This window comes from Rhipicephalus sanguineus, chromosome 4, assembly GCF_013339695.2.
Source record: "Rhipicephalus sanguineus isolate Rsan-2018 chromosome 4, BIME_Rsan_1.4, whole genome shotgun sequence".
NCBI lineage: Eukaryota > Metazoa > Arthropoda > Arachnida > Ixodida > Ixodidae > Rhipicephalus > Rhipicephalus sanguineus.
Window position 1 is genome coordinate 110,560,877 of NC_051179.1, and position 27,071 is coordinate 110,587,947.

At 44.3% G+C, this 27,071-nt stretch overlaps 1 protein-coding gene across 1 annotated transcript; it reads right to left on the reverse strand.

The window, feature by feature from the left end:
- Positions 1-1,207: 1,207 nt before the first annotated feature.
- On the reverse strand, positions 1,208-24,074 carry LOC119390549 (uncharacterized). Its single transcript, XM_037658155.2, has 4 exons — positions 23,975-24,074; positions 14,799-14,942; positions 4,838-5,854; positions 1,208-4,054 (listed from the first exon to the last, which is right to left on the reverse strand). The coding sequence occupies exons 1-4, from the start codon at positions 24,072-24,074 to the stop codon at positions 3,927-3,929; spliced, it is 1,389 nt and encodes a 462-aa protein (XP_037514083.2). The 3' UTR covers positions 1,208-3,926.
- Between the last annotated feature and the right edge of the window lie 2,997 nt (positions 24,075-27,071).

The window sequence follows — 27,071 nt, forward strand, 5'->3', positions numbered from 1 at the left end:
ACTATGGAATCTGCACTTAACGTCTCTTTGGGAAACACAGGCAGATAATCACTAATTATGAACTCCTCCGTGCAGGTCGCTTTTGCCTAACAAGCCGTCTCACAGTTGGACGGTAAGTAATTTCGAAACGAATACCTGCTCTAATAGCCCATAATGTAGTACCTACAGGTTTTTTATCAAATCGTCGCTGGGACCCATCGACTGACCTTGCTTGTGAGTTAAAGGTACACTCAATGCAAATGTTAAGTCGGCATTGATTGTTGAAATAGCGGTCCAGAAACCTCGTAGTGCTACTTTTGGGCCAAGGAAGTGCTTATTTTTTGAAATAAAATCACGTTTTAGTGGTCCGCATCGCGTTAGCGCACTTCAACTCACCCGCCTGAAAGCGGGATTTCGTACGTCATGTTGCCGTGCCCAACCTTGCCCGCCTATACTGCGCGGCGGCGTGCAATGGCGGCGTGCGCCATTCGGGCATCCGGCAACATCACATGCATGCGGCATTTTATCGAACTTTCTGTCAGAGCGACCTTCACGAGCGTGCAAAACACACGCGGCAGTACGCGATACCGAAAGTACCACTGAGACGCGACCGCGTGAGCGAAGCAGGGCGCCGGGCGAAGCGCAGTTCGGCGAAAACGAAACCTTTGAACCAAACGCCAAAGAGATTCTTTTTTCCATGAATCAAACAGAAACGAACAAACAGCCTTTTATTACGTCTCTTGATGCACGGTAGGTTCTTTTTTTAATGCTGCTAGTTTGATTACTAGTGATTAATTGTAGGCAGACTCTCATAGGTCAACGGGATCACTTTCAAAATGGGCCGCTCGTGGCGCTCATCGTGTGATACATTTAACTTAATTTCTCGGTAAGTAGGGCACTGCTGTTGATAATATTGCCGTTTTATACGTTGTCATACATTGAGCTTTCACTCTGACATAAATTGTTATTTGCCTTTAGTGTCCTTAATACAGCGTTAAGCACCAGGAGCGATCGCTTTCATGTACCCAAATAGTGGCGAACTTCGCGGCTTCTTCTCGGACTTCTCTGGATGGCAAATGTCCCCAATCACTGGCAGTCAATCTCTGATGTCTTATGCCGTCACATAGTGTGAGACTAGTAGGGAAGCGCACATTGTGCGGCATATCTCTACGGTGGGACAGTCTTCCAAGAAGCCGCAGGCTACACCTGCACCATTGAGGCAATGCTGCATCTGCACCCTTGGTCTTCCACACAATTGAAGCTGGGAAGCTTCATTATCGGCCGGTTTGTCCTCCCTTTCTTCTTTATTTTCTTTTTTCCTCGGAGAATTTCATAGCATATTCCTTAAATATCACCACAATGGCAAGGACTGACCAACGTGCTTCTATGGGATCAGAAAGGCAGGATGCTCGGAAACTTAGAGGCATCTGCTGCGTCAAGCCTGACGTCAGTCGTTTTATATCTTACCATAAAAACGCATGACTCTTCTGCATGTGCTACTTTTCCCTGTGCGCCAGTCTTCGGGCAAAGATATATTTCGCTATATACGAATAAACGACATTTATATGCTTTTTTGTGTAACCCGTGTTGCTCTGTCCTCTGATTTTTCACATTACCTCTTTGTATTGCATGAATTCGGCGGTGCAAGGAAAACAGCGCGCAGCTGGAAAAATCTGTAGATCTAGATAGCGGTTAGTCGTCCTCCCCACTCAACCTAGCGGCTGCGGGGAAAAGAGAAAAGAAAGAAAGAACAAGCCAACGCGTAATTGGGAAGTCTAGCTCTATCTGGGAAGGCATCACCTGTTTTTTTCCTGATATGCGATGGTTTCCAACTGTGCATAGTGGATCTCCACGTGTTACGCCCTTTCCGTTTGCTTTATTTGTGCTGGTGACCTTGGTATTTTGCAACAACACGTTGCCTCTGTTTCAATGATCCCTCTCTGCACGAAAAATCGTTTGTTTTATAACCCTTCAAGTGGCCTTGACGTTGGAGGCTAGGAAAGATCAACACTACTACCAGACATGCAGTCGTTTATACGTTAGTGTAAGAGTCTGGGTTTAATAGCTATACCGAAGAAACTGTAAACTCCCCGTGGCGGTGTGCATGGCGCTAGCAGAAAGTAGACTAATTCGTAAGCTGTGCTATACGCGGTATATTTGTAATATATCTGAAGCACAACTTGTAAGGAAGGTTGTTACGACTACCGTAATATTTATTTATTTGTTTTATTTATTTATTTCGGAATACCCCACAGGTCCCAGAAGAGGTCTAGGGTGGCGGGGGGCATACAGTATAATTCAATACATAATATCTTGTATACATACGCGTAGTCAAAAATTGCTTCATAAGTAGCAATAATTGAGTCTGAGATGACGTTAAACTTATCACAGGCTTTGTCAAATTGGGCGCAAAGGTGAAGCATTGAAAGCGATGGCAACTAGTAACACTGTATTTACTCGAACGTTTCACTGACAACGTACGAGCGTGACTTCTTGGTGCGATGCAGTACGAGAGGCAACTACGATTGGCTGGAGAGAACGAAAAGTGTCATGACCGCTACCAGGCATGTTAGAACGCTTCTTTGCGGAGGAACGTCGCCAGCGGCCTAGTAGGCATCGCACGTGGACGGTCGAGGCAAGCCTATGGACGTAATTCCTTGCTGATGTGTGGTGAATTAAGAGGGGCCTCTCAGTAACTATTATTTCTATAACGGATGATTTGCGCAGTAGAGCGAATGTAGAAAAAAAGAAATATTGGTTTGCTGGTTTTACCAATCGTAACGCCACATTATTAATAATCAGTAAAACACTTTGAATATCATAAATATAGGTTTATTTACATTCACGCCAATTATCGACTCGTGGGAGTAGCTACGAATGCAGTTAGGCAAAAAATGTTGCGGAACTTGAGTAGTGCAAATTGCAATAATTCACATTCACGCTGGAACGCAATTTACGCGGCGACAATGCAAAATGGTAGCAATTGATTAACTCGACCAATGCGGGCGCCTCATGAATGCATATATTCGTATAGCTTTTTTTCTGTTCTGTTGAAAAGCAGTGATCTCTGCCTATATTACGACTCAGAGGCACAATTTTGCAGTATGAATAGCACGCTCATTTCTGCTGTGAAGAGAGTTTTTTTATGATCACTCCAACAATACTCCTCAACGAGCGAGCCAGAAATGCCGCTATTCGCATGGCGGAAACGGATATCTTGGTACTGCGCTAGTTTTGTCCATCTGAATATACTATACCTTCCGGAATGTAGTAGCTCTAATGTTTTAACTGTGTTGCCTAGCACTAGTTACCGAAAAGGGTAGGTTGGCTCGATATTGAAAGCTTCACTTGCCCTTTGTTACGACCACAATATTTTAACACAAATGTCCTATCACCTGTAGTGTTAGGTAAAAGGCACTCTACGGCAGGTTTTAAAGGAACACATGGCGGTGAAGTGCGAGAGAGCAGCCTGTACTCGTACAAGGATCCAGAGTGCTTCTAGGTTGTAATATTGGGAACTTGCTTCAAATGTACGCTGCGTGATGCATGTCTGTGTCGTCTAAACATATGTTCTTTATGGCTGCTTTGATGTTGCTATGGGAGTTTCTGCACAAATCATCTGATGACAAGCGGTGCATCTTGTTGTGACATTTTTATGCCATATGTTCGAACTTTCATGAATGAAATGTGAGTATCTAACTTATAAGTCTTTAGTATTATACTAAAATTAGTTAACATGAAATAAACGCCCTGTATTGTAGCTGCATAGCTGTCACCCTCACTCTTGAAATTTCCTTGCGCTCCTACGTGTAAAAAAGGCTGATGCTGACATGGCATACGCCATAATTGTGAGACTTTCAGCGTATAACAACTCTGTGTGCTATACAAAGTACAGCTAGCGGCTACTTGTTGCCGGTCTATCAATCGGTGTGACCACGCTGGTTGGCTCATTGTTTCTTCGTGCGCCTCCAGTCGTAAACGAAGAACATGAACAATAAACCGGCCATGGTTGCATTGAGAGCGCCCATCATCCGGTAGAAGGGGTCGTATGAGCCAATGGTGTCACGGAAAAATCCTGAAAATGAAGTATCGTGAACAAGTTAGCGTATATGTTTCACTTCACGCATTACTCCGTAGATAGTTACATTTGTTCTTGTTATTAAAAAAGAATTTTGTTACGTGATACCGCAGCATCCAGTGCTCGACTTTCTATGCAAGTTTGCTTCTATGAGTATTTCTAACATTCGTGGCACGGCAGCTTTTTAGAGCTGCATAAAGACGATAATAAAAGTTTATTCCTGCGTTATTGTAGCTAGCCCACATAAACATCAGTCGTATTTTTCTTTCGTTATAAGGAAAGTATCACTGTCGGTTGTTACATTGAAAAGTTAAGAGCAAAATGTGATGCGCTTACAAAATTTCTGTAAGACAAGAACAGCGACAGCGAATATCGCTTTGAGGACATCAAGAGAAAAAATGCAAACACGGGAACCTAAGCACTTCATTGCCTTACTCATGCAAGCACGAATTACATCCCATGAGCTACGCAGTTCTCAATGTGAATAGTAAGAAAGAGCCCTCGTAGTGACTACAATTTTAGGCACTCAGTAGACATGTAAATGGACGTGTATTGCAGATTTTCAAGTCCTCTCTCAAAACAGAGGCATTTAACTGAATCCGCCTTGTCTTTTAGCATGTTCAACTGATGTTTCCTTTCTTGTATTCTCTCTCTCTCTCGCAACCAATATTTCATAGTTTGGCGGCCAGTAACTCGTGCAAAACATTCCGGATTTTCAATTCCCGGAGTTTATCACTAAGATCAGACTTAGAGTAGTATTCGTGGAAGCCAGATGCTTACCGAGTACTGTAGGGCTACTGAGGGACACCGGGATCATGGCAAGTCCGAAAAGACCCGAGCAGGCTGCCACTCTTTCGATTCCCAAATATTGAGCAAGCAGGATACTCCGGACAGAGATGATGAAGCCTTGGCCCACGGACTCGGAGATTCGCAGTACTGCAATGGCAGCCATTGACCCCACATGCGGCATTGCCAAAGTGCAGACAGCTTCGATAGCAAAGGCGCAAGCATACATGGGCAACCGACTGGCCTTTGCGCAATCGGATAGTGGCACAATACATATGCGTGCAAGAATGTGGCCCACTGCGCCGAAGATCACTAGCTGCGTTGCTACCGACAACTCGATTCCCTTGTCGGTTGCGTAATCGACGATAGTTGTGGCGAAGGAAACAAGGGAATACTCGCTCACTACTGTTGTAGCCAGAAACACGTAGAACGCTGGCAGCTGTAGCAGTACCACTAAAGACTGCAAGCGGCTGCGCGAAGGCAAGTCACTGGGTGTTGTGGAGACAAAAAGTGAACCGTCTTCGCCCTTGCTTCTGGAGTCGAGTATGTCCACGTCAGCGTCTTCGACGTCGGTTCTGTGTGAACTGTCTGTAGGATGCAGATCCCGGCACGGCATGTTCACCTCGCTATGCATTTTCTCAGAAACGCTATTTACTGCGTATTCGGATGGCTCATCGAGTGGAAGCGCTGTCGCCTTGACTGATTTCGAGGAAACTGCAGCCCTCCGATGCAAATAGTTGCTGATATCACATTTTAGGCTGCTAAAGTTTGTGCGGGGAGGGTTATTGAGAAGCAAGCTCAGGGGCACAGAGTGCAAAAGTATTCCTCCGCATATTAGTAAGCCACCTTGCAAGGCGTAACTTTCTCGAAGCTGGGACAGTAACACGGGTCCGTAGAGTCCAGCGATGCCCCAGGCAAGAAATGTCATTGACATGGCAGTGCCTTTGTACTTCTCAAAAAGCATGAGATTGTAAACAGAGACTGACATGAGAAACATTCCCATACCAAGACCTGCAATAAAGAAATATAAAAATCGGTGTAAGCAAAATGACGCATTATTTGCATACGCCTGTTTTGCGCACTAACCATAACAATTGCACGAGTTCTGTCGTTAGCTTGAGGAGAGGACTTATTTGTCAAAATTTTCAAAAGTGTTGCGTGTGTTTCTGATCACCTGCTGACGCATATGCGACGGCAAGTTGACTATTTTACCAAATTGTCTCTCATACAGTGTACAACCCTCCAATCCTATAGCCCACGAAGCTTTTTCGTTGTGTATGCAAAAGTAAATACCACTTTGTCATATTGGAGCGGCCATTCCACATATTTCTACTGACAGATTTATATATGATAAATGATTGCTATAGCAAGAATCTGCGATAAAGTCAACGGCGATTTAAGTAATTGTTCGTTGAATGAATTCAGGACGTTCTTTAGGATAAACTAAGTAAATTTTACCAGAACATTGGAAAAAAAGGCGGATGGCTGTTCCAAACGGTACGGCGTCTACTGGATTCATTGCCCCGTGGTCGAACCATCATATAGAGCAACATACGTTTTTAAAATCGGAGTTATGATATTTGAATCGGCTAAGGAAATAATGCCGTCTGTGAGTGCCTTAGTTCCAGTGGTTCCAATACGCTAAATTAGAAGGGATTCCTGGATACGTGTAATTACCAGGGTAGCATCTTGCAAATCATCTTAACTGCTCGAAACCCATTTCCTGGCAACACTTCACTAACATTCAGACCACCAGCATGGACTTAGGCACGGAAAACATTCTTCGCCGTCAATAAAGAAGTGTGTCATGAAGAAAAAAAACAGCAGTTGACAATTACTGCATTCTGCTTTTCTTTACGTACTTGATATGACATGTAAATGAAATATTAATATCCTTTCTTGGATCTGAAAATCAAAATTTTCATCTTGCTCTCGGTTTTAACACTTTCTAGGAAACGACGTCAGTGTCTGTAGCGCGAAAATGGTAAAACTTCTGGTGATATTTTACAGCTATCCCGTGTTAAATTTACATCTTGTCAAAGCTCTTCAGTTATGCCAAATATTGAGAGATGTGCTAGCAAGATCACTTTGTCGCGAACAAGATGTAACAAATTAACTTTGCCGAACTGCTTGGCAACCACAGGACATTCAAGTAAGATAATAACATGCGAGGAAATTATGACACGAAGCTTTTTATTGACGGCAAGAAGGCAGGAAGTGAGCAGCTTCGCTGTTTGAATGCATGAAATCATGTAAAAAAAAGATTGATCCCTCTGTCATAGGAATCATTATAACACGAAAGGGAAACGTGTCGTCACAGAAGTAGTTGATTCTTTATTGTGCATTTGTATATGAAGCTTGTGCAACGTCTACTGTTGTTTGACAGATATATGACCGCTTGATGTGGACGCACTCACGCTGACGCCTAGAGGCACATCTCCGCACCGACGACTAACGCCCATGATCATGCTTTAACCCTTGCGGTAGCTGAAGTTCCTAACATATACGTCTCACCGCATAGGGTGAATCCCGCGCAACGATGGCAACAACAAGCACATATTAAACACTGATACTCGATATGCACTCTTCCAAAGCGTCGTGAATCGCGATGAGCGTTATGTCTTCCCTCTAGCCTGGCCGTTCAGTTTCACAGGGCGAGCGGGGGACGCAGTGCGACAGTCAGGCGAGCGTCGGAGAGCTATTTTTGGATACGGATGGATGCTACGAGAGAGGCTTGGGCTAAAGCCACCACCTCGCGTTGTGTTAAAGCGTTGACGAAATTACACTTTTATGGAAACGCGCCGAATGGGACGGTCGTACCAATGGCTCGTTTTTTTTGTTTTAGGGGCGAAGCTCCTTATGCCGTGGGTCTGTCCATCCTCTGTTTGTTTGTAGCGTTGTAGTAGCCACCTCTAGCTCGCGAGAAGCGCGCGTTCTGGTATGCAGTAGAAGAAGACGACGTTGACGAGTGACAGTCTCGTTTGCGTGTTCGCCTTTGTGGCATTCTTTCTTCTTTACTACGTCTCGTGTTTTCAACGACACCCGAAGACAACATTTCAGAAGTAACGCGCCATGAGGCTCCCTCTTGGCACGCTTTCTCTTTAGCTCGGAGTCGCCAGGTGGAAGACAAGGCTACGGAACGGAGGGCACGGAAGGCGGCGGCAGCGCGCGCTCGCAGACAGAATCCTGAGGTGAGAGCTCGCGAGGCCGAAGCTGCACGTCGACGCCGCGAAGCAGATTCCGCCGTTCGAGCCCGCGAAGCCGAAGCTGCTCGACAAGCTGCACGGCTGCGGCGAGAAGACCCCGCCGTTCGAACCCGCGAGGCCGAAGCTGCTCGACAAGCTGCACGGCTGCGGCGCGAGGACCCCGCCGTTCGAGCCCGCGAGGCCGAAGCTGCTCGACAAGCTGCACGGCTGCGGCGCGAAGACCCCGCCGTTCGAGCCCGCGAGGCCGAAGCTGCACGGCTGCGGCGCGAATCGGATCTTCGGAATGTAAAGGATCGTGAAGCGGCGAGAAAGCGCGCGTACCGGCAGGGAGAGCCCGAGGCTGTGCGAGCACGTGAAGTGGCTGAAAAACGCATAAGGCGGGCTCTGCCCGAAGGCGCCGACGTGCGCTTCCAGCGGGACTTCCTTGAGAACAGTTTGGGCCATAGTTGCGGTGTGTGCAACAGATTGTGGTTCTCAAACAATCTAGTCACAATATCTTCCATCAAGAAGGACCACGCTCGCGCCAATGCCATCGCCGTGCTGCAGAGCGAGTTCGCTTCGCCCCACTCATCATCATTCACCACGTGGATATGCTGATTTTTTCGATCCTGGTGGCACACATGTCATCACCCCGTTATGAAGGGAGTGCTCATAGCGTCCATCCATCCATCCATCCATCCATCCATCCATCCATCCATCCATCCATCCATCCATCCATCCAAGAGCACTGTTGGAGGAAAGTGTGAAAGATAAAAGGCGCGTTCATGTAGGTTCAGTTATACGTTTCGCGGTAGTTCAGTGGGCTAAACGCCCGCCAGCCATCGTCGAGGGATCAGATGTCATGGGTTCGACTCCTGTCAACGGAAGCTTTTCCTACGGGTTTTTTAAGACGATAGTCTTTCTTGGGGATCTTAAACGGAAAAATTTTGGTCTCTCTGTCTGTCTTTCTGTTTGTCTGTCTGTCACACGATTCAGCCACCCGGCCAAAGTTGAACCACTTGCTTACCGCCCACCCGTCTTGAACTGGTACGGCTGTTCATACTTGTGAACGGTCGATCAAAAAAGTAAATATTACGCATATTGGAGGCGCAACACCGCTAGGTAAGTATTAGGTGGTGTGTTCCTTTAATAGAAAATACATAGATACATAATTCTAAAGACCCTAGTGTCTTAAGCTGTGGCTGCGCTGAAAATGCCATGCTATGCGCGCCGACGAACGCCGTCTGTCACGGAGGAAGGAAACCCTCTGCACAAGCTCATGTTTCCCGATGTCAGATGGCGTCCATATCTCACGCTGCAGAACGGAGGGCACGGAAGGCGGCGGCAGCGCGCGCTCGCAGACAGAATCCTGAGGTGAGAGCCCGCGAGGCCGAAGCTGCACGTCGACGCCGCGAAGTAGATTCCGCCGTTCGAGCCCGCGAAGCCGAAGCTGCTCGACAAGCTGCACGGCTGCGGCGCGAATCGGATCTTCGGAATGTGAAGGACCGTGAATCGGCGAGAAAGCGCGCGTACCGGCAGGCAGAGCCCGAGGCTGTGCGAGCACATGAAGTGGCTGCAAAACGCATAAGGCGGGCTCTGCCCGAAGGCGCAGACGTGCGCTTCCAGCGGCACTTCCTTGATAACAGTTTGGGGCATAGTTGCGGTGTGTGCAACAGATTGTGGTTCTCAAACAATCTAGTCACAATATCTTCCATCAAGAAGGACCACGCTCGCGCCAATGCCATCGCCGTGCTGCAGAGCGAGTTCGCTTCGCCCCACTCATCATCACTCGCCACGTGGATATGCTGTGATTTTTTCGATCCTGGTGGCACACATGTCATCGCCCCGTTTTGAAGGGAACGCTCATAGCGTCCATCCATCCATCCAAGAGCACTGTTGGAGGAAAGTGTGAAAGATAAAAGGCGCTTTCATGTAGGTTCAGTTATACGTTTTGCGGTAGTTCAGTGGGCTAAACTCCCGCCAGCCATCGTCGAGGGCTCAGAGGTCATGGGTTCGACTCCTGTCAACGGAAGCTTTTCCTACAGGTTTTTAAAGACGATAGTCTTTATTGGTGATCTTAAACGCAGAAATTTTGGTCTCTCTGTCTGTCTTTCTGTTTGTCTGTCTGTCACACGATTCAGCCACCCGGCCAAAGTTGAACCACTTGCTTACCGCCCACCCGTCTTGAACTGGTACGGCTGTTCATACTTGTGAACGGTCGATCAAAAAGTAAATATTACGCATATCTGAGGCGCAACACCGCTAGGTAAGTATTAGGCGGTGTGTTCTTTTAATAGAAAAAAACATAGATACATAATTGTAAAGACCCTAGTGTCTTAAGCTGTGGCTGTGCTGAAAATGCATGCTATGCGCGCCGACGAACGCCCTCTGTCACGGAGGAAGGAAACCCTCTGCACAAGCTCATGTTTCCCGATATATTGCCAGATGGCGTCCATATCTCACGCAGCGTAGACGCAGCGCCTCCTCTATCGTCTTTGCACGGCATTTGCAGCGGAGCACGCAGATACGCGGCCAATTTTTTTCTATGCCATCTGATGGCGTTCATTTTGCTGACGTCGTATATTCCGTGACGGAAATACATCATGCGAGTCTTCGTAGGTCCTGGCAGAAAACACTTTCGTGTTAAAAGTTTAATGACAACACTGAGACAACCAACACACAGAAAACTATGGTCGTATCAGTATAATGTCCCTCGTTGGCTCTTGAAGATGGCTTGTTTGTTGATTGGCACATCTGCAGTAGTTATTCTCTTTCGCTTAAAGAATTACCTCATCATAACAGAACAGTCGCAGTGCGACTGTTCTATTTCTAAAGACATTGGGATTCAGTGATCGTTAAATCAGACAGTTTTAAAATAATCCAACGTACCAGCAATAGGAAGTGGTTATGAATAGCTTCTTGTTTATTATCTACGCTGCAGCTCTATCGATACCAAGAATATTATTACCTAATTTTCTTTTTGCGCGTTTTTGCGTGTGCGACAGCTCACACACGCACGTACAGATAGAAATCTTTAAAAGATTGTTCTGTTTATTGCTGAATATATGTGAATTATGTTTTCTATATATGCACCTTCATTGCTTTCGAATCTCTCTAAATATTACCGTACACCTTTATGCGAGTAATGCAATATGAATAAAAGGTTCGCTGCATTAAAGCCTTTCACTGCACTGCTATAACAATCAGAGGAAGAAAGTAAGTCAGTTGAAATACTCGTGCCGATATGTATATTGCACTGGTAGCATACTCCTCTCCACAATTCGCCATGTTTAATGCAAGAAATTTTGCATTCAGTCGATTTTTCTGTTGCTCTGACTTGACTGGCACACATTGATCGACCGAGAACAGGACCTCACAAAACATTGTGTAAGCAAGCCAAGAAAGTACCGCTTGAAAAAGGCACAAACATGGTAAATGGGGTGTACGCGTACGACAACGGGGGTCGTCATTTGCTTTATGAGGCGGAATTGCTTATTTTGTAAGGCAAGAACAATACTAATTTATACGATAAATGACAGATCTCGAGCGAAGATTTGTTTCAAAGCAACGCACACGGTTATCTTTTCTTTAAGGTAGGTCACACCCTTAAAAAACGATTTTTTTAAGTGATTTTTTTTATTCAACATTTTCAAGCTCCTTGTATATCAGGAATATATAGCAAAAATAATTATGTAGTTATTTTGAGCTGTTCGAAAGTTATGACCATTTCTCCACCTCTAAGACGCATTCGAATCCAAAACTGAAGGTTTCTCATTCCACAACACCTGCCATGTCGTCCATAAATGTTTTGCCTTATATATATTACATAATACTAAGTGTCTAATTACATTCTAAAGCTTGTGGGACATGATGTTTTCGATTTATTTGAAAATTTCCGCTACACGGCTGCGGCACTCTGTTCTTTAAGTTGTGCGCGTTTTCGCTCGGCTGTCTGTCTGTGCTTTTTCGTATACCACTTCGAGCTCTTGGACTTAGTTCTGGCCTTTCATGGAATAAGTTATAGTACTCCATGAAATATGGCAAAGTATAGCACAAAAAAGAAGCATCAACGCAAGTTATGGAATCAATATACCAAGAGTGGACCCGCTGTGGCGCACATATATGACAGTCAGCTGGAGACGCAAAATGAGCCGGGAAAAATATATGCGCTTCAGCTCCCTCAAAAAGAGAATGCGCCGCGTCAGAGGAGTTCCCAAGCTATGATCCTGGAGAATTTCAGGCATAGTGAATGTTTCTTTACTGTATATACCTTCGACTGAAACCGTTAAATCCATTTTTCTCAAAACACGATTTTTTGCATCCTACACTTACGCGAACACTGACGACTTTCTTTCTGATGAACATTTTTGCATACAGTTTTGCATACTATTTCTTTATAGGTTGAGTTGTGTATTCAAGCAGAATTATTGAAAATGAGCTGTGACTTTTTTACTATGGTCAATTGTGTGCCAAACAAACCTGTCAAATATAAACGTTTTAATTCTTTTTACGATAAGGCGCCTTAAATTAGAAATGGGGTGATCGTGGAGACTAGATGCACAGGATGCTGTCTTCACTACGTATCTGCCAAGTCTCGTTTAAATCGCACCAACCATTTGGTAGTTATGACTGTTGGCGCAACATGCATATTTTGGCAGATCTTGATTTTTCTAAATTGTTTGTTTTACATTTTTAGCTGTTTCATCATTTTGAAGTTTAAATTTTCCTAAGCCCTACAAGCAAAGACCATAATTATAACTTTTGGACTGCAACTGTAAATTTTTTTCTCGAAGGTGGTGACCTACCTTAAAACAAACACTGGCTGATGCCAGTGTTTGTTTTAGGGTAGGTCACCACCTTCGTGTCAACCAATCGTGTCATATAACTATAGAACAGCTATAGTATTAGGCTACTTGCCTCGACTCCTTCGACGAATTTCGTAAAGACTGTGCAAAATATTCTCAATAAGTGTGAGGGAAAGCTTGCTGCAAGGTTTATCGTTGGTAATTTGAGCATAACGGTAAGCGCGTGACTACTCACTGGACAATCATAAATCAAGGCAACACGAGACCGAAATAAAAATAAAGAAGACAAAGCATTTCCGGTGATATTGTGGCTCACAATGCTTGGACATTCTTCCTGACATTAAAAAAAAGTTAAGCACTGATGGCTCAATCAGCTAAATGTAGGCCAGGTGTCATGGAAATGAAGCTGAGTGCAAGCTGCAACTGCTCGTTGTCTGAGAGGTATTGCGAAGAGTTTGTGTGGAGGCTAGTTGGAACATATTTGTAGAATGGGTCGCGCTGCAAAGATTACAACAAGATACAAGACAAAAATTCAACCAGTTCCGCTTCGCGCACACCGATGAAAAAACGAAGCTGGTGGCATTCCCTTCGTCAGGCTCATTTCTGTTTTGCAAGCCTTTGAGATGTGTAGTATCACTGCTCTTTATTAAACACTCTGTTAAGCTTGCGGTGGTGCATCTTGACAATACCACTCTTATACACAGGTTTACAAAGAAGCCCTCGCTTAAGATGCTCCGATATGTTGTATAACTGCTCTTTATTAAACACTCTTTGTTAAGCTTTGAGGTGGTAGTACAGCCAGCACCTTTTATAACCACGAAGTATCACGTGACATTGGTGTGGCTGTGGTAACGCGCATGCCATTTGTTGGGCTGACCGTTGCCTTCTTCGTTTTTTAGTGGAAACTGTGTGTACTGGGATCTACCCAATATCTGTGCCCTGCACACGTTCCTGATGATGATAGTTTTCTGATAGGCCGCCAGATTTCTGTAGCACATACCCGTTCTTTTGGGCTAACTGTTGCCTTCTTCATTTTTAGTTCACCAGTGGTGAGAGTAGTGGGATTTACGCAGTGTCTGTGGCGCATACCCGTTTGTGATACCCACAAGTGTTACCACGGATCCCGGACATGAAAACGTTCTACCAAGAACATCTTGGCTGTTAAAAAATCACATACGACACAATATAGAAAAACGTCACATAGCATGTGATGTTCTTGTCTCCCGTTTTTTCGTAATCTTTGCAGCGCTATCTATTGCAATAACCATGGGAATTCATTACTGCAGAGTGAACACGTGCCAAAATGTTTTCAAATCTGATTTGCTGAAACGGGCGACGTTGACATGGCAGACCCAGAAACATAGCGTAAGCGGGTCTAATATCTTTGTTGAAGCGGTTAAAAAACGTAAGGACCATTTATGCTCAAACAGCGCCGAACAGGAGGCAAAGGGGAGCCTGCACACCGACGAACCCTTTTTACATTTTCTGCAAGAACCGTTTACTTCTTTAATTGTCAGGCGTCGTAGTGCTGTTAAACTTGAGGTCGCAGGTTTGATCCCGACTGAACGCCAACTGCATTTTTTTGTGGGAAAGGACAAAACCCGCAATGTCTCGTTTAGGTCAATTTAACCCATACCAGGAAATGCAGATGAATACAGGTGTTTTAGAGCTCGATAATAGACTGTCTAATTTTCAGATAAAAAAAAAGGCAGGATTCAGAGGAAGATGGAAGCTTTCGGTGAAAAATTCGTAAACAAGGTTTGAGTGTTGCAGCCGACCTTTCTGCAAGTTGACTTGTCTCTTTCAGTTGCACCCTTGAAGAAGACAAGTCCACCTGTCGCAATGTCTGCTTCAGCACAGAAACCCTGTTTACTGATTTTCAGACAGTGGCTTTGGCCCACAAAACTGTATATTGTCTTCAATGCTGCCTCTTACCCAGATAATAAGGGCCGAACGATTACTTACCATATAAAATACCAAGCGTCACAGACACCAATATTATATCCTTTGTAAATGCTGATGCAATCAATCCGATGGACGCCACCAAACCACTCAACAGGGCTATCCTAGGGGGAGAAATTCGTTGCTGCAGTGCGCCCACCAGAAGTCCTGAAATAAAATAAGAGAGGGCACTGACATTACCCTCTGGAACGCGCATTCAATTATTAAATGCGAAACATTTCTTAGCAAACCTCAGGCACTGTGTGCATTTATATCTATCTATCTATCTATCTATCTATCTATCTATCTATCTATCTATCTATCTATCTATCTATCTATCTATCTATCTATCTATCTATCTATCTATCTATCTATCTATCTATCTATCTATCTATCTATCTATCTATCTATCTATCTATTTATCTATCTATCTACATAGCTTGTAATATACGAAAATTTGCACAACATAAGATGAGTGTATGACGAACACGATTCACTGGTCATGACATGAATTACGCAAAATAGTTGTTGCGTACGTCATGAAACCCTTTCCCTCAGTTACGTGTGGCATATACCCGCATACCAGAGTTTATGTTTGCGAGTATGCGCCACAGGTGATAACAGTCTCCATCAACGCAGTAACCGCGAACGTACACATTGACACGGAAGGAAAGTGATATTATTAGTGATTGTTGTGGTTCTACGTCCCAAAACCAAGATATAGATATGAGAGACGCCGCGGTGAAGAGCTCCGGAAATTTGGACCATCTGGTATTCTTTAACGTGCATTTACATGGCACAGTACACGGGCCTCTAGCATTTCGCCTCCATCGCTATGCGACCGCCGCAGCCAGGATCGAACCCTTGTCTTCGGGGTGAGCAGCCGAGCACCGTAACCACTACACCACAGCGGCGGACGCAAGGAAAGTTAGGGAGCTGAAGAGAGAGCACCCCTGGAAGACGCTGTGCTACCATCCACTCGTCCACGTGGTCCGCAACGTCGACCACGTGAATTACGCGAAAGCAGGGATCAATGCTTCCTACAATAACTCTACCGAAGGGACCATATCCCCTCATAATTACCGGTGACTTCAGCATTGATTAATCAAAACCCAACAACGCCTGGTTCTTAGACGGCATGAAAGAGGGCTTCGATATGGACAGGGCATCACAAGACCTCGGTGCCACGTTCAGGACAGGAGGCATCATAGATCATTTCTTCGCAAGATCCATCCGCGGTTTCTACCATCTCTACTATACCTCGCATTTCACTACACTTGGACCGTTCGTAGGCGCGAATACAAACGGATTCGATAACAAGTCCTCTCCAGCTGCTGGTGCTCCCTAATCACGGTGATGATGACCGTATTCGGGAACTGCCAAGAAACCCTTCGACACATGCACGCGGGGTCGTGAAACTTGCGTGCATTCTCCGCCATAACGGACAAGTAAAAGCATGAGAACTTAAACGCAAATGTAACAACTGCGAATGTGACCGTAACATACGTGCTGTGCGCCTGTTCGCGCCACTCGGCAGTGTATATATATATATATATATATATATATATAAGAAAACTTTTCTGAATAAAGCTTAGTTGCGAGTAGCGCCTGTCCTCTGCATCCGTGTTGCTTCATTGTCCTATTCAAATTCGCGCTATCCAGTATTGAAGAATATAAGTACTACATATCAGCTTAATGCGTCTGCTGTTGGTAACACCTATGTTGCTGTTGTCATCGTTAAACAACTGTAAACAGCTGGTTATATAACCGATGTGCGACTCTTCACAATATGTGGGTGCGTATATCATTTGCACATTTCTCTAGCGTCATTCCGCAACGTGTCGCTCAATGTAAAAAATTGCGACACAGTAACCTTCCTGCGCATGCTTCGCATAACATCGATTCCCATGGTACGTGGGATCTGTCGAATTTTAATTTCTTCCCGACACTGAAATGCAATGTGTCAGCAAATATTACAGGTGTGGCTGTCACAGTGGTAACCTGATCGGTGTTATACTGCTCAGGTACCTTGTCACTTCACAAATGTTTGTCTTACGGGCCAGCCACTCCCTCTTACGCGAAATTTGAGCAGCTGGACCGAGAAGTGTGAGATGCTGCAGAGCGGACAATATTTGTTTGGTGTCGTTAGCAAATCGCTTTCTCTCGAACGATTAACTTTTTTTCTTCATTCCATTGCAGATATCAGTGCAAATAATTGCGCTCTTTCTAACGCTCAAGCATGCAGAGATGTACCTGTGTTATAAAGCACGTTGGTGAATGCCTTTCTTTCTGTACTGCGAGCCAATGTACTCCAGGAGAATGCACGTATTCAACGTTCGCCTACATTCACTGTCGACTTTAAGGGGACAAATGCAAACAGACCATACGTGCATCACAAAGCAGTGGACACTTTTGTGAGTTCGCTGGCCTGATGTTTGTGACACGGAAGTTCAGTTCAGGGCACACCCAGCGAAGTTCCGTACTTCTCAATGTGTACACATGTGAGTGTGTATGTGATGGTCGTTTCAATGACACCTGGAACGATGGGCACAAAATTTCACTTAGATGGCCGAAGCAAATCTATAATTTGTAATTTTTACTGCCCTCAGCTCAAATCTCTCTGTGGAATTCATAAATGTAATATTACAGTGACTACTGACGCTGCTCAGAGAAAAAGGTTGACCATAGTGAATGTATTTAAGACACTGTGCCAGAAATAAAATTATACATGCGTGCTTAATTTTATTCCATGTCATTATTCGTTATATTCTATATTGTTTCACGTGTTTCATATTTTGTAACACGTTAGTTTTGCTTAAACGAATTAATCGCAGCATTTTTCGTTGGATACAAGTACGGGATATTTCAAGCGAATTATTAGTACTGGTTGTACACGCATATTAGGAGCAAGGAAATAGTACCCCCGGTTATAGAATACTCCGCAGGTACAGAAATTCTCGGAGTGGTGGTGTGACAATTCTTTTCCGTGAGTCCCTGCATGTAACTAGACTTCCTGACATTCCTGGTATTGAAAGCATTATGATTAGGCTTCACCTAACGGAGTTTTCGCTAATCATCTGAGTATTTTATCGTCCGCCAAACAGCGACAGAACCTTTTTGATACGTTGAAGGAGTTCTTATATTCTAGAACTGTCCCATCTTGTAACACTTTACTTGCTGGGGATTCCAACGTGCCTGCTATCAAGTGGGACAGCGAAATTCCCAAACCCCTAAGTGCTATAGCCGGAACCGTTTCTCAATCTAATGTTCCCCCACAACTTCACACAAGTAGTGATGGAACCTACTCGCTTTCAAAGTGACACAAAATCAATTTTAGATCTTTTCCTTGTAAGTAGAAGTCTGCGTTGCCAAAAGCCAACCACGCATATCTATGACGGTATTTCTGATCATAGAATGATATTGTTAAATCTTACATGTGGTTCTTCTGCTCGAAAAACAAAGATATGCACGTAGTTCCAAATTTCGGCCGTGCCAATGATGTTGCGATAGCAGACTTGTTGGACCACTCCTTTTCTGATTTCGTTGTTTTAAGTGACTCAACCGTTTGCGCCGTCGACGCACTATGGCGTTTTTTCAAGAGCGTTGTGCTGAAGTGTGTGAATGATTTTGTGCCAAACATGACGAAACGAACACGAAATACTTGTCCTTGGATAAATAAATAAATGATTCAGCTACGACGTAAAGCAAAAAGGTTAAGAAAGCGGACCCGGTTGTCCCCCTCAACTGCTAACAAAAACAAGCTTTCATTGATACGTGCGCAGGTAAAGGACTGCATCAAGAAAAACAAGGACTACTATTTCAGCGTGACAATGTGGAACTTCCTGCTTACGGCACCGGAAAAATTCTATCGGCACTTGGCTCCTAAAAAGGAAAGAACATACAAGTTATGTATAAATGGCGAGACAATCACGTCACAATCACAAATCACATCAGCCTTTAATCAATTTTTTTCTTATGTATTTACAAATTATTACTACAGAACGCCTCACTTCATCGCAGTATCCCAAAATCAGCCAATTGATAACGTTGTCGTATCCGAGCAGGAAGTTTTGTCGCTTTTGCTCAGTATTGACACCAAAAAATGCTCAGGCACTGAAGGCATACCCAATGCCTCCCTCCTCGGGTATGCCGAATGCGGCAGTAAATAACTGTGCATCATATCCAACCTACCACTATCTAAAGCACAGGTTCCTTTTGATTGGAAATGCAGCGAAATTGTACCGATTCCTAAAGCTGAAGATTCCTCATTTGTTTCGTCTTACAGGCCAATATCATTGCTGTGTGCATGTTCTAAGGTTCTTGAACATATTGTTTTCAAACATATTTCGACGTTTCTAGAACATAACAATATCATCGATAACAGCAACACGGATTCAGAAAAGGATTTTCAACCGTGACGGCACTCGTGGAGCCGATTCATGATTTCTCACCAGTTACTGATAAACAAAGCCAAATCGGCGTTATCTTTCTCGACTTTCAAATAGCCTTTGATTCTGTCTCACACCTTAAACCCCTTTCAAAACTAAAACCATTGTTAAAGAATGATTCGCTCCTTGCATGGATCGAAGCTTATCTTTATGGTCGAACCCAGTGTGTCAGAATTGATGATGCGTGCCCATATCCAGTACTTGTTAAGTCGGGCCTTCCACAAGGGTCCGTGCTGGGTCCCTTGTTCTTCTTAATATTTAATAATGATATAGCTCATAATGTACCCGTTAAAATTAATCTCTGTGCTGATGACTGCATCTATCCCCACATTAAGGGTCCTAGTGACCAGGCTCTACTGAACAACGCTTTAGCACAAATTGCAGTGGGGTGCTCGGATTGGCAAATGAAAATAAACGTAAAAAATCAGTTGGGATGACTGTGACACGAAAATGACTGCCATTAAGTTTTTCACATTGCATAGGCGGCATCTCTCTCGCTGTTGTAAACAGATATAAATACCTCGGGGTTACGATAATGTCGGATCTGAGGTGGAACGAACTTATGTCGAAAGTTGTGAGGAGGGCAATGCGGAAAACTGGTTATTTAAAAAGAAATTTGCGGCAATGTACACACGAGGTTAAATTAATAGCATATAAGACTTTGGTCCATCCTGTAATAGAATATGCATCGATAGTTTGGGACCCATACACTCAAGAAAACATAAACAAGATAGAATCTGTCCAAAAGAAAGCGTCTGTGTTTGTATATCGTTCTTATAGTTGGTGCACTTCTACGAGTGCCTTCATAAAGAAAGCAGGTATAGAATGTCTACAAAAGAGGCGCCAACGTGACCGATTAAAATTCATGCAAATGCTATTCCATGATAAACTTGGTATACATAAACACACGTACATAGAACCAGTGTCTAAGCGAGCCATCCGGTCCCATCATAATAGAAAAATAAAAGAATATTCTTGCCGCACTGAAACCTTTGCAAACTCTTTTTTTTTTTTCGAAGACAATTCGAGAGTGGAACCGCCTGCCAGCCGGTGTTGTGGAATGTCCGAATTCGGATTCTTTTGTACAAATTCTTCAGTTGTAATCGCTTTCACAATCATTTACGAGAATTACAGTTGGAACGCTGTCCATATGCCTTACACTTATTTGTTTAGTTTTTCTTTAAACCGCATTATAACACTTTTGTTTAACCCCTTTTAGTTGACGTGATACGGCTCTCGCGTCTCCACTTTCGTTTTTTTCTTTTGCGTGAAAAGAAATACTGTGATATCTATTTGCAATCAGTTTGCGCGTACCAGTGCTTGAATGCGTACACGGTTTGTATCTTGCTCTTCTGGAGCGCTCTTTCGTTTCTTGTTCTTGTGACACGATTGCTGTATCTCGATTTGTTCACTTCGTTTTGTACTTGTTACTCGCACTCCTGCTTACAGCCTCATTAAGAGGCTGGGAGTACTGCATAAATAAATAAATAAATACATTTTGGCAAACGGATTGACAACAGACGCGTCATAGCGTAAACATAAGAACATCCTCTAAAATGACTGCCATAGATGGTACTCGTCATATTTCTTTTTAATATTCTCTTCCCAAGTAACAAAAATAATTTCAGCCACTGTTCAGTCATGACGAGACATAATGATACAAACGTAGTGTATAAGAGTTACTAAGCGTTGCGTAGATTGCCTCATCTTTGTGGTAGTCGGGCACATGATATTTAATAGGAAAGGACAGCGTAGGCAAATCGTTATATATTGCTGAAATGCAGTGTAGGAACCGCTTTTTACGCTGTCTCCTGTAAAAGTCGAGTTCTACGTTCCACGTTGGTAGCCGTATTGATGCATTATTAACTCTAGCACAATACTACTGAACGTGAACTAACGGCATTATTATTATCGGCGACTTTGGATGCTAATTGTGTGAAAAATTACGCCTTGCATATTTAAAGAGAAATTTAGAGCCTAAAAATTTAACTAGAAGAACACATGGGTAGAGTTTAGCCTTTATTACTTGAAAAAGCTGTGCCATTTGACTGACATCATAGAGTTTCCTAAAGTTCCCTGGAGGGAAATCTGGCGCTGCGACGCTGTTGCACGCATGGGAATGCTGGTATGTGTCGGATTTGGATTGGGATCTTTGACGAACAGACCGAACACCTCGGAGTCGCATCTGGCTAGAAGCGTCATTTGCATTAGTTTTGCATTGAAGGAGCCTGAAATGAGCTATTATTTCGTAGCACGGAACAGAAACACGTTTTATTGAACTATGAGAATTTCTTCGATGTGCAGTTTTATGAACGCAAAATGCAGGGAACATCCGCTAAAGTTGGTAGACAGACGACAAGATCACAGTTCACTCCACGGCAGTTAATCGAATGTTTCTTCCTTTCACCGCTTACTCATACCCTGCATGTTAGTGAACTTTTGTCGTTAAGTGTAAAACGGGTGAATGCGATCTGTTGATGAAGCTTTTGTTTTAGAGTCTTTATTTGCGAAGCCGTATCCACGTTTTAGGTCAAACCTTGCTCAACGTCAACCAACACAAGCGTCGCAGACACATATACCATCATTGCCACTGCGGCACGGCGCTCCTTCGGCTATTCGCATAAACGGCGGTGCCAGATTTCCCTCTAGGTATTATTGCGAGAAGCTCTCTGACTGACACCTTGCGGAGTTGGTAAAAAACGCCAGGCCTGCGCGGAAAGCGCAGCACAGTCACAGCGAAAGCTGGAAGAGCGGCATTTCTAGAGCCCGTTATAAACTCTTTTGTGGCTACTAATACAAGTACATTAGCAACGTACCCAGTACGCCACAAATCATAATTTTTGGGAAGTTGGGACGCACCCACCACGACATTATTCGTTATTCTGCGGAGAAGCGAGGTACCATCTGTAAGGCATTATGTGTACTTTGTTCATGCGACGGTTGATGGGGATGAAGAATTATGGCTGAGCCCTGAGTAATGGGTTGGAAGTTACGTAATTCATATTGTGTGGCGCCCGGTTGTTATTTAACTGTCCCACCACGCTTCATAACATACGTTACCGGAGACACAGAGAGCGACAGAGAGAGAGAGGGGGGAATTAACTTTATTGAGAGCCTGAGGAAATGGATCATCACATCCTTATGGGCTTCCTTGGCAACTAATAGAAGTGCACTTGCGAGGAACCCACTATGCTATAAATCATCATACTTTTTGTGAAGTAGGAAAGCAGCCACTATGCAATTTTTCGTCATTCTGCGGAGAACCGTGGTATTCGCTAAAGACCTGTAAGGCATTATGTGCACTTTGTTGATGCTGTGGCTGATGACGATGAAGAATTATCGCAGAGCCCTTTGTAATGGGTTGGAAGCATTCAACAACCCACTCGTTGCGCAATTCACATTGTGTGACGCCCGGTTACAGAATTAGCGTTTGTGTGACGCCTGGTTGTTATTTTACTCTTCGACCACACTACATTACATATGTTAGTGTGGTTCCTTCCCGACATGCAGCCTGTTTTGCAACGCAGTTTCAAGCACCGGCATGGCTCCGAGGTAGGACTCTGGGCTCTCACGCAGAGGGCTCAGGTTCGAACCTCGTTCCATCCTGGAAATGTTTTTATTATATTTTCTTATTTCGTGCGATAGCGGTTACAGACACCGGCGGCGGCGGCGGCGGACACCTACGGCGCCAAAAATGGCCATTGAAATGATCTCATAACAGCTTTCGCTGTAAAAGGAACTTTCCAGAGCGACAATAAAAATCGTGAAGACTTCTCTTATCGGTATACCAGAAGAATTCCTCGTGACTGGCTTTCATTGGGTACCAGATTTTCGGACTGCAGGGCTGTTTACTGTGGTCTACCATGATGACTGGGAATCATATTGCCTGCTACGATATATAGGCAGATTTATGTGAACTTCTGAAACCCCTTTATTAGCTCATCCAATCTGTTCCGGAACTGTTGCGATCTGATGGCGTCGATAGTGTTTTCATGCACGGCTCACATTACGATCCTTTGCATTAGGTAAATTGCGTCCTGAATTCTTTTTAGTGCTGTTTATTTAGCTTCCCCGCATCTTGTAAGGTTTTCTTTCAGTGTTGAATAAGACTGGAGTAAGATGACTGGAATAATGTGACTGGAATATGATTGAATAAGACTGGAAGGGAACGGGTACTAAATAGGACGAGGTAAAAGTAACGTTGTCGTCATGGTTGAGCAAGGAGTACTGAAATATCAGTGTTGTCCACTCACGGATGTGTCGGCAGTGTTCTTTGTTGTGATGCTCACCGGCGTTGTAGCGGCTTTCAGCAAGCTGTACTGCACATCTTGCGGCATTTCTTAGAAAATCAATTACGGAAACCACTCTTGCAATCAGTCGATCGATTTAGAGTTCACTGACCAACCTTACGGCACAAATTAAAAAAAAAAAACAGATGCTGTGGGATATCGAGGACATCCCAAAAAGGGAGCACAACCTTGACACACACAGCTAAGTGGCATGTGCTATACGGAAACCGACGCAAACAGCAACAGCAGCATCAAGTGAAGTGCTGCAAGAAGCTCCTTTCAAGGCACGCTATTTCTAAACCTGATGCAGATTATGTACTACACGTAGACGGCTCCGCGCGTCGGCATTAAGAACTGTACTGCATCGCTAAAAACAACTCAATGTTCCGATTGCTTCACCATGACGTAACACCAAAGCCGGCACTACATCGCCCGGGAACCTTGGTCAAGTCAGTTGACTTGCCTGAGAGGTGCACCGCGACGAACAGTCCGTTTTGTGGCCACGACGCCAGAGCACGGCTCACACCGTAGTCCTCGACGATGTAGACGAACACCAGGCCCATGTACGATGATGGCATACAGACCAGTAAAGTCATTAGAGCCGCCAGGACCGGAACGCTCCAGCAGGTATCCACGGGAACATGGCGCATATGGACAGCTCCCGACATCGTAACGTGTTTCTCCGAAAGCGAATCCTGACAGAATGAGTGCGAAAAGAAAACTTGCATTTAAGCACACATTTATTCATCGCATCACCTTGCCACACTTCAATGGCGGTTTAATTAAAAATATTGGTAGCCATACGCACACCTTCTGTGAACATTCTTTTCAGCTTCGACGTATTAGAATATGTATTTAATCATGGTGGTAATGCCATGGATTTTTTTTATCTCCCGAACACGTGTCTTTCTTGTCCATTCTTCCTAAAGTTGGAAAGCTTGAAGTACACGTATCTTTCGAAAATTCGATATAGCTTATTCTTCATATAGCATAATTTCTTCATATAGCATAATTCTCCACATAGCATAAATTTCATATAGCATATTTTTCGAAGATACATTTACACTCCACTTAAGTAGTACCTTCATGGAAAGCGGCTAAAACGATTCCCTGTATGAGTCAGTTGATTGCTAACCACACAGACGCGTACTGGTATTCTATAATGCAATCAGCCGTTTGGCTTCTCGAAGGTATGATTTGTGTCATGGGAGCAGCTTTGAGGTTGAATTTGCTGTGTTTACGTAAGTAGTAGTTCCCAAATAAATACGATCCATTTCCGTTCAATTATCTGAGACACTTATTAACCCAATATCTTTTTTTTTTGCAAGAAATGGCAAGGCTCCCAAGCAGGATACTTAAAGGGAAGCTGAAGCATTTTTCAAGAAAAATGACTCTTGCGACCTGTAAGGATAGTTTAATTCCTTTTTAATTAGAAAAGCGATGTGACAGCTCTCAAAAGGGAACCCAAATAGCACTTTTTGGCGAAAAAACAGAGGCTGTGGCCGCAGGGCGTCTTGAGATGCTGAGCGAAAGCGGTGACGGCATCCTCGGTATGCCGCGTTATCTCCAACAGCAACACTGCTGAAGTGCGGCCTCCTTAATCTCGGGGGCCATGGTTGAAGATACGAGGGACGCTTGTGCACGTAGCACTCGGTTGTTTGTTGTTATTCCAGATATCGTAATTCAGCTGCAGAATTTTCAACTTTGCTTTACCTACTTAAGCCTTCGTCACATAAACAGCGCCCTCGCAGTTAGGATCAGTGAGCGGCGGGAACCTTCCGTCGTAGTGCAGCACGGCTCCGCCGAAGGTATACCGAAGATCACGTAGGTTTCCACGCCCATACTTTCGGCGTGCTCGCGTGGGCGGAGCAAGAAAACTTTTTTTTCGCGTATTCAAAAGCTCCTGCTGCAATAACCGCGGGAAGAAATTACGACATCATCCACAATAATGTCGGTCCTTGCTAACTAAGAAGTTTTATCGAATTCTAAAACACCTTGAGCTTCCCTTTAAGCGGAAAACCTTGGTACACACAAACAGCACTAGGCCTGAGAAGTTCGCTTGTGAAAAACTATTGAAGCTCGCTGTCATGGCAACAATCAGCAGTACAAAAATGCACCTAAACGATTTGTCGCATAGAACCTTTTGCTCGATCAAGCACAGACGTGTCATCTATCGCACGCCTCACTTGACGAAAACCGACGAAAATGCAAACAAACAACATAGTAATTTGACATAAGATATGTGTAAATCAGCGTCGGATATCACTACATTTGTACTTGCACCTATTTTGCTACATTTGCCGTTGTCCTTGATGTTAGCCTACGTGGATCTCACTTTTGGCTACTTGCCTTTGTTTTTAATATTAACCTACATTGTTCCAACTTCGGTATCTCATCCCGTTTACACAATGCCTCTGTGAGGCCTGTAAGGCATTTGTAAATATAGTGAAATAAATAAAATAAAAAATTCTACAACTATACGAACAGTAAAACGTAGGACTCACTGGCACACCACGGCATACGCCATCTCAATATTTACAAGAGTTGCGTCGTGGCCAGCTTACCCCAGACAAACTCTCGGGGCGCGTACACCTACGTATAGTTGACGTTGTGCCTTTATGACAGCCACTTATGGGTGTGCTATTTCTGTGCTTGCTTTTATATACTGCTAGACGGTATCACATAACATGTTTGTAACTAACGTACGAAGGCCCCTGTGGGTAATGTAATTCAACGCATTTGAATAGAATGCGCGGCGCATGCTAAAAGCGCAAACGCAGCGAGCGATTCACCGTGCCTATACTCACAGAAGGTTGTCTGAGGCTCTCTCGACGCAGTGTTCACTCGAAGAGCGAGGTCACATGCGTACCTCTGGCAGGAATGCAGAGACGAATGAATCCGTGGCTGTCACATCGCTTTCTCTTTTACGCACGTCAGCTACGAGTGGACAGTATAAAAAAAGACAATAATAAAATAGCAAAGGCTTTCACAGACGCGTCATACTAATTGGTCTGACGCAAGCGAACGTCAAAATCGAAATGACTTCCATTGTAGCTTTCGCTGTTTCGGATCAGTGTGGGAGGAAAGGCTCGAAATGAACTCCACAAGGGCAAGGTTGGCTGCCGTATACGCTCCTGAGCGCTTACTGTTGTCTCGAGCATTTTTCGTCAAACAAGGAGAGAAATGTGTGTACAGAGTTACGCAATGACGTCTTGAAACGACGAGAAACGGCAGGACCGGGAATATCGCTGCAGCGAACCTTTCGACAAGTGGACTCGTCTCTGTCACAGCAGCAACTCGCCTTCCTTAGCGGCGGGTATGTGCGCGGACAGGAGCGGGCTGTTGAGATAGGTAGGCACACCAGGCAATCTCAATACAGCGTACTAAAACATGCTGTGCGTAGATATACCTACGAAGTGTACGCATACATGCTGCTAAGGAAGACAGTCGCTGCTTTGACGGAGACAAGTCAACTTGTCCGAGCGTTGGGTACAGTGTCATTCCCTGTTCAACGATCCCTCATGACTTCATGCTTCCTTTTTGCTCTGAACTGTTTTCTT

Excerpts from the sequence above, each read along its gene's own strand:
- LOC119390549 (XM_037658155.2), bottom strand. The coding sequence starts at position 24,074 with ATGGGCCTGGTGTTCGTCTACATCGTCGAGGACTACGGTGTGAGCCGT. Across the intron at positions 14,943-23,974 it reads CGTCGCGGTGCACCTCTCAG|GACTTCTGGTGGGCGCACTG; the intron begins GCAAGTCAACTG and ends ATTTTATTTCAG. Across the intron at positions 4,055-4,837 it reads CAGTAGCCCTACAGTACTCG|GATTTTTCCGTGACACCATT; the intron begins GTAAGCATCTGG and ends CTTCATTTTCAG.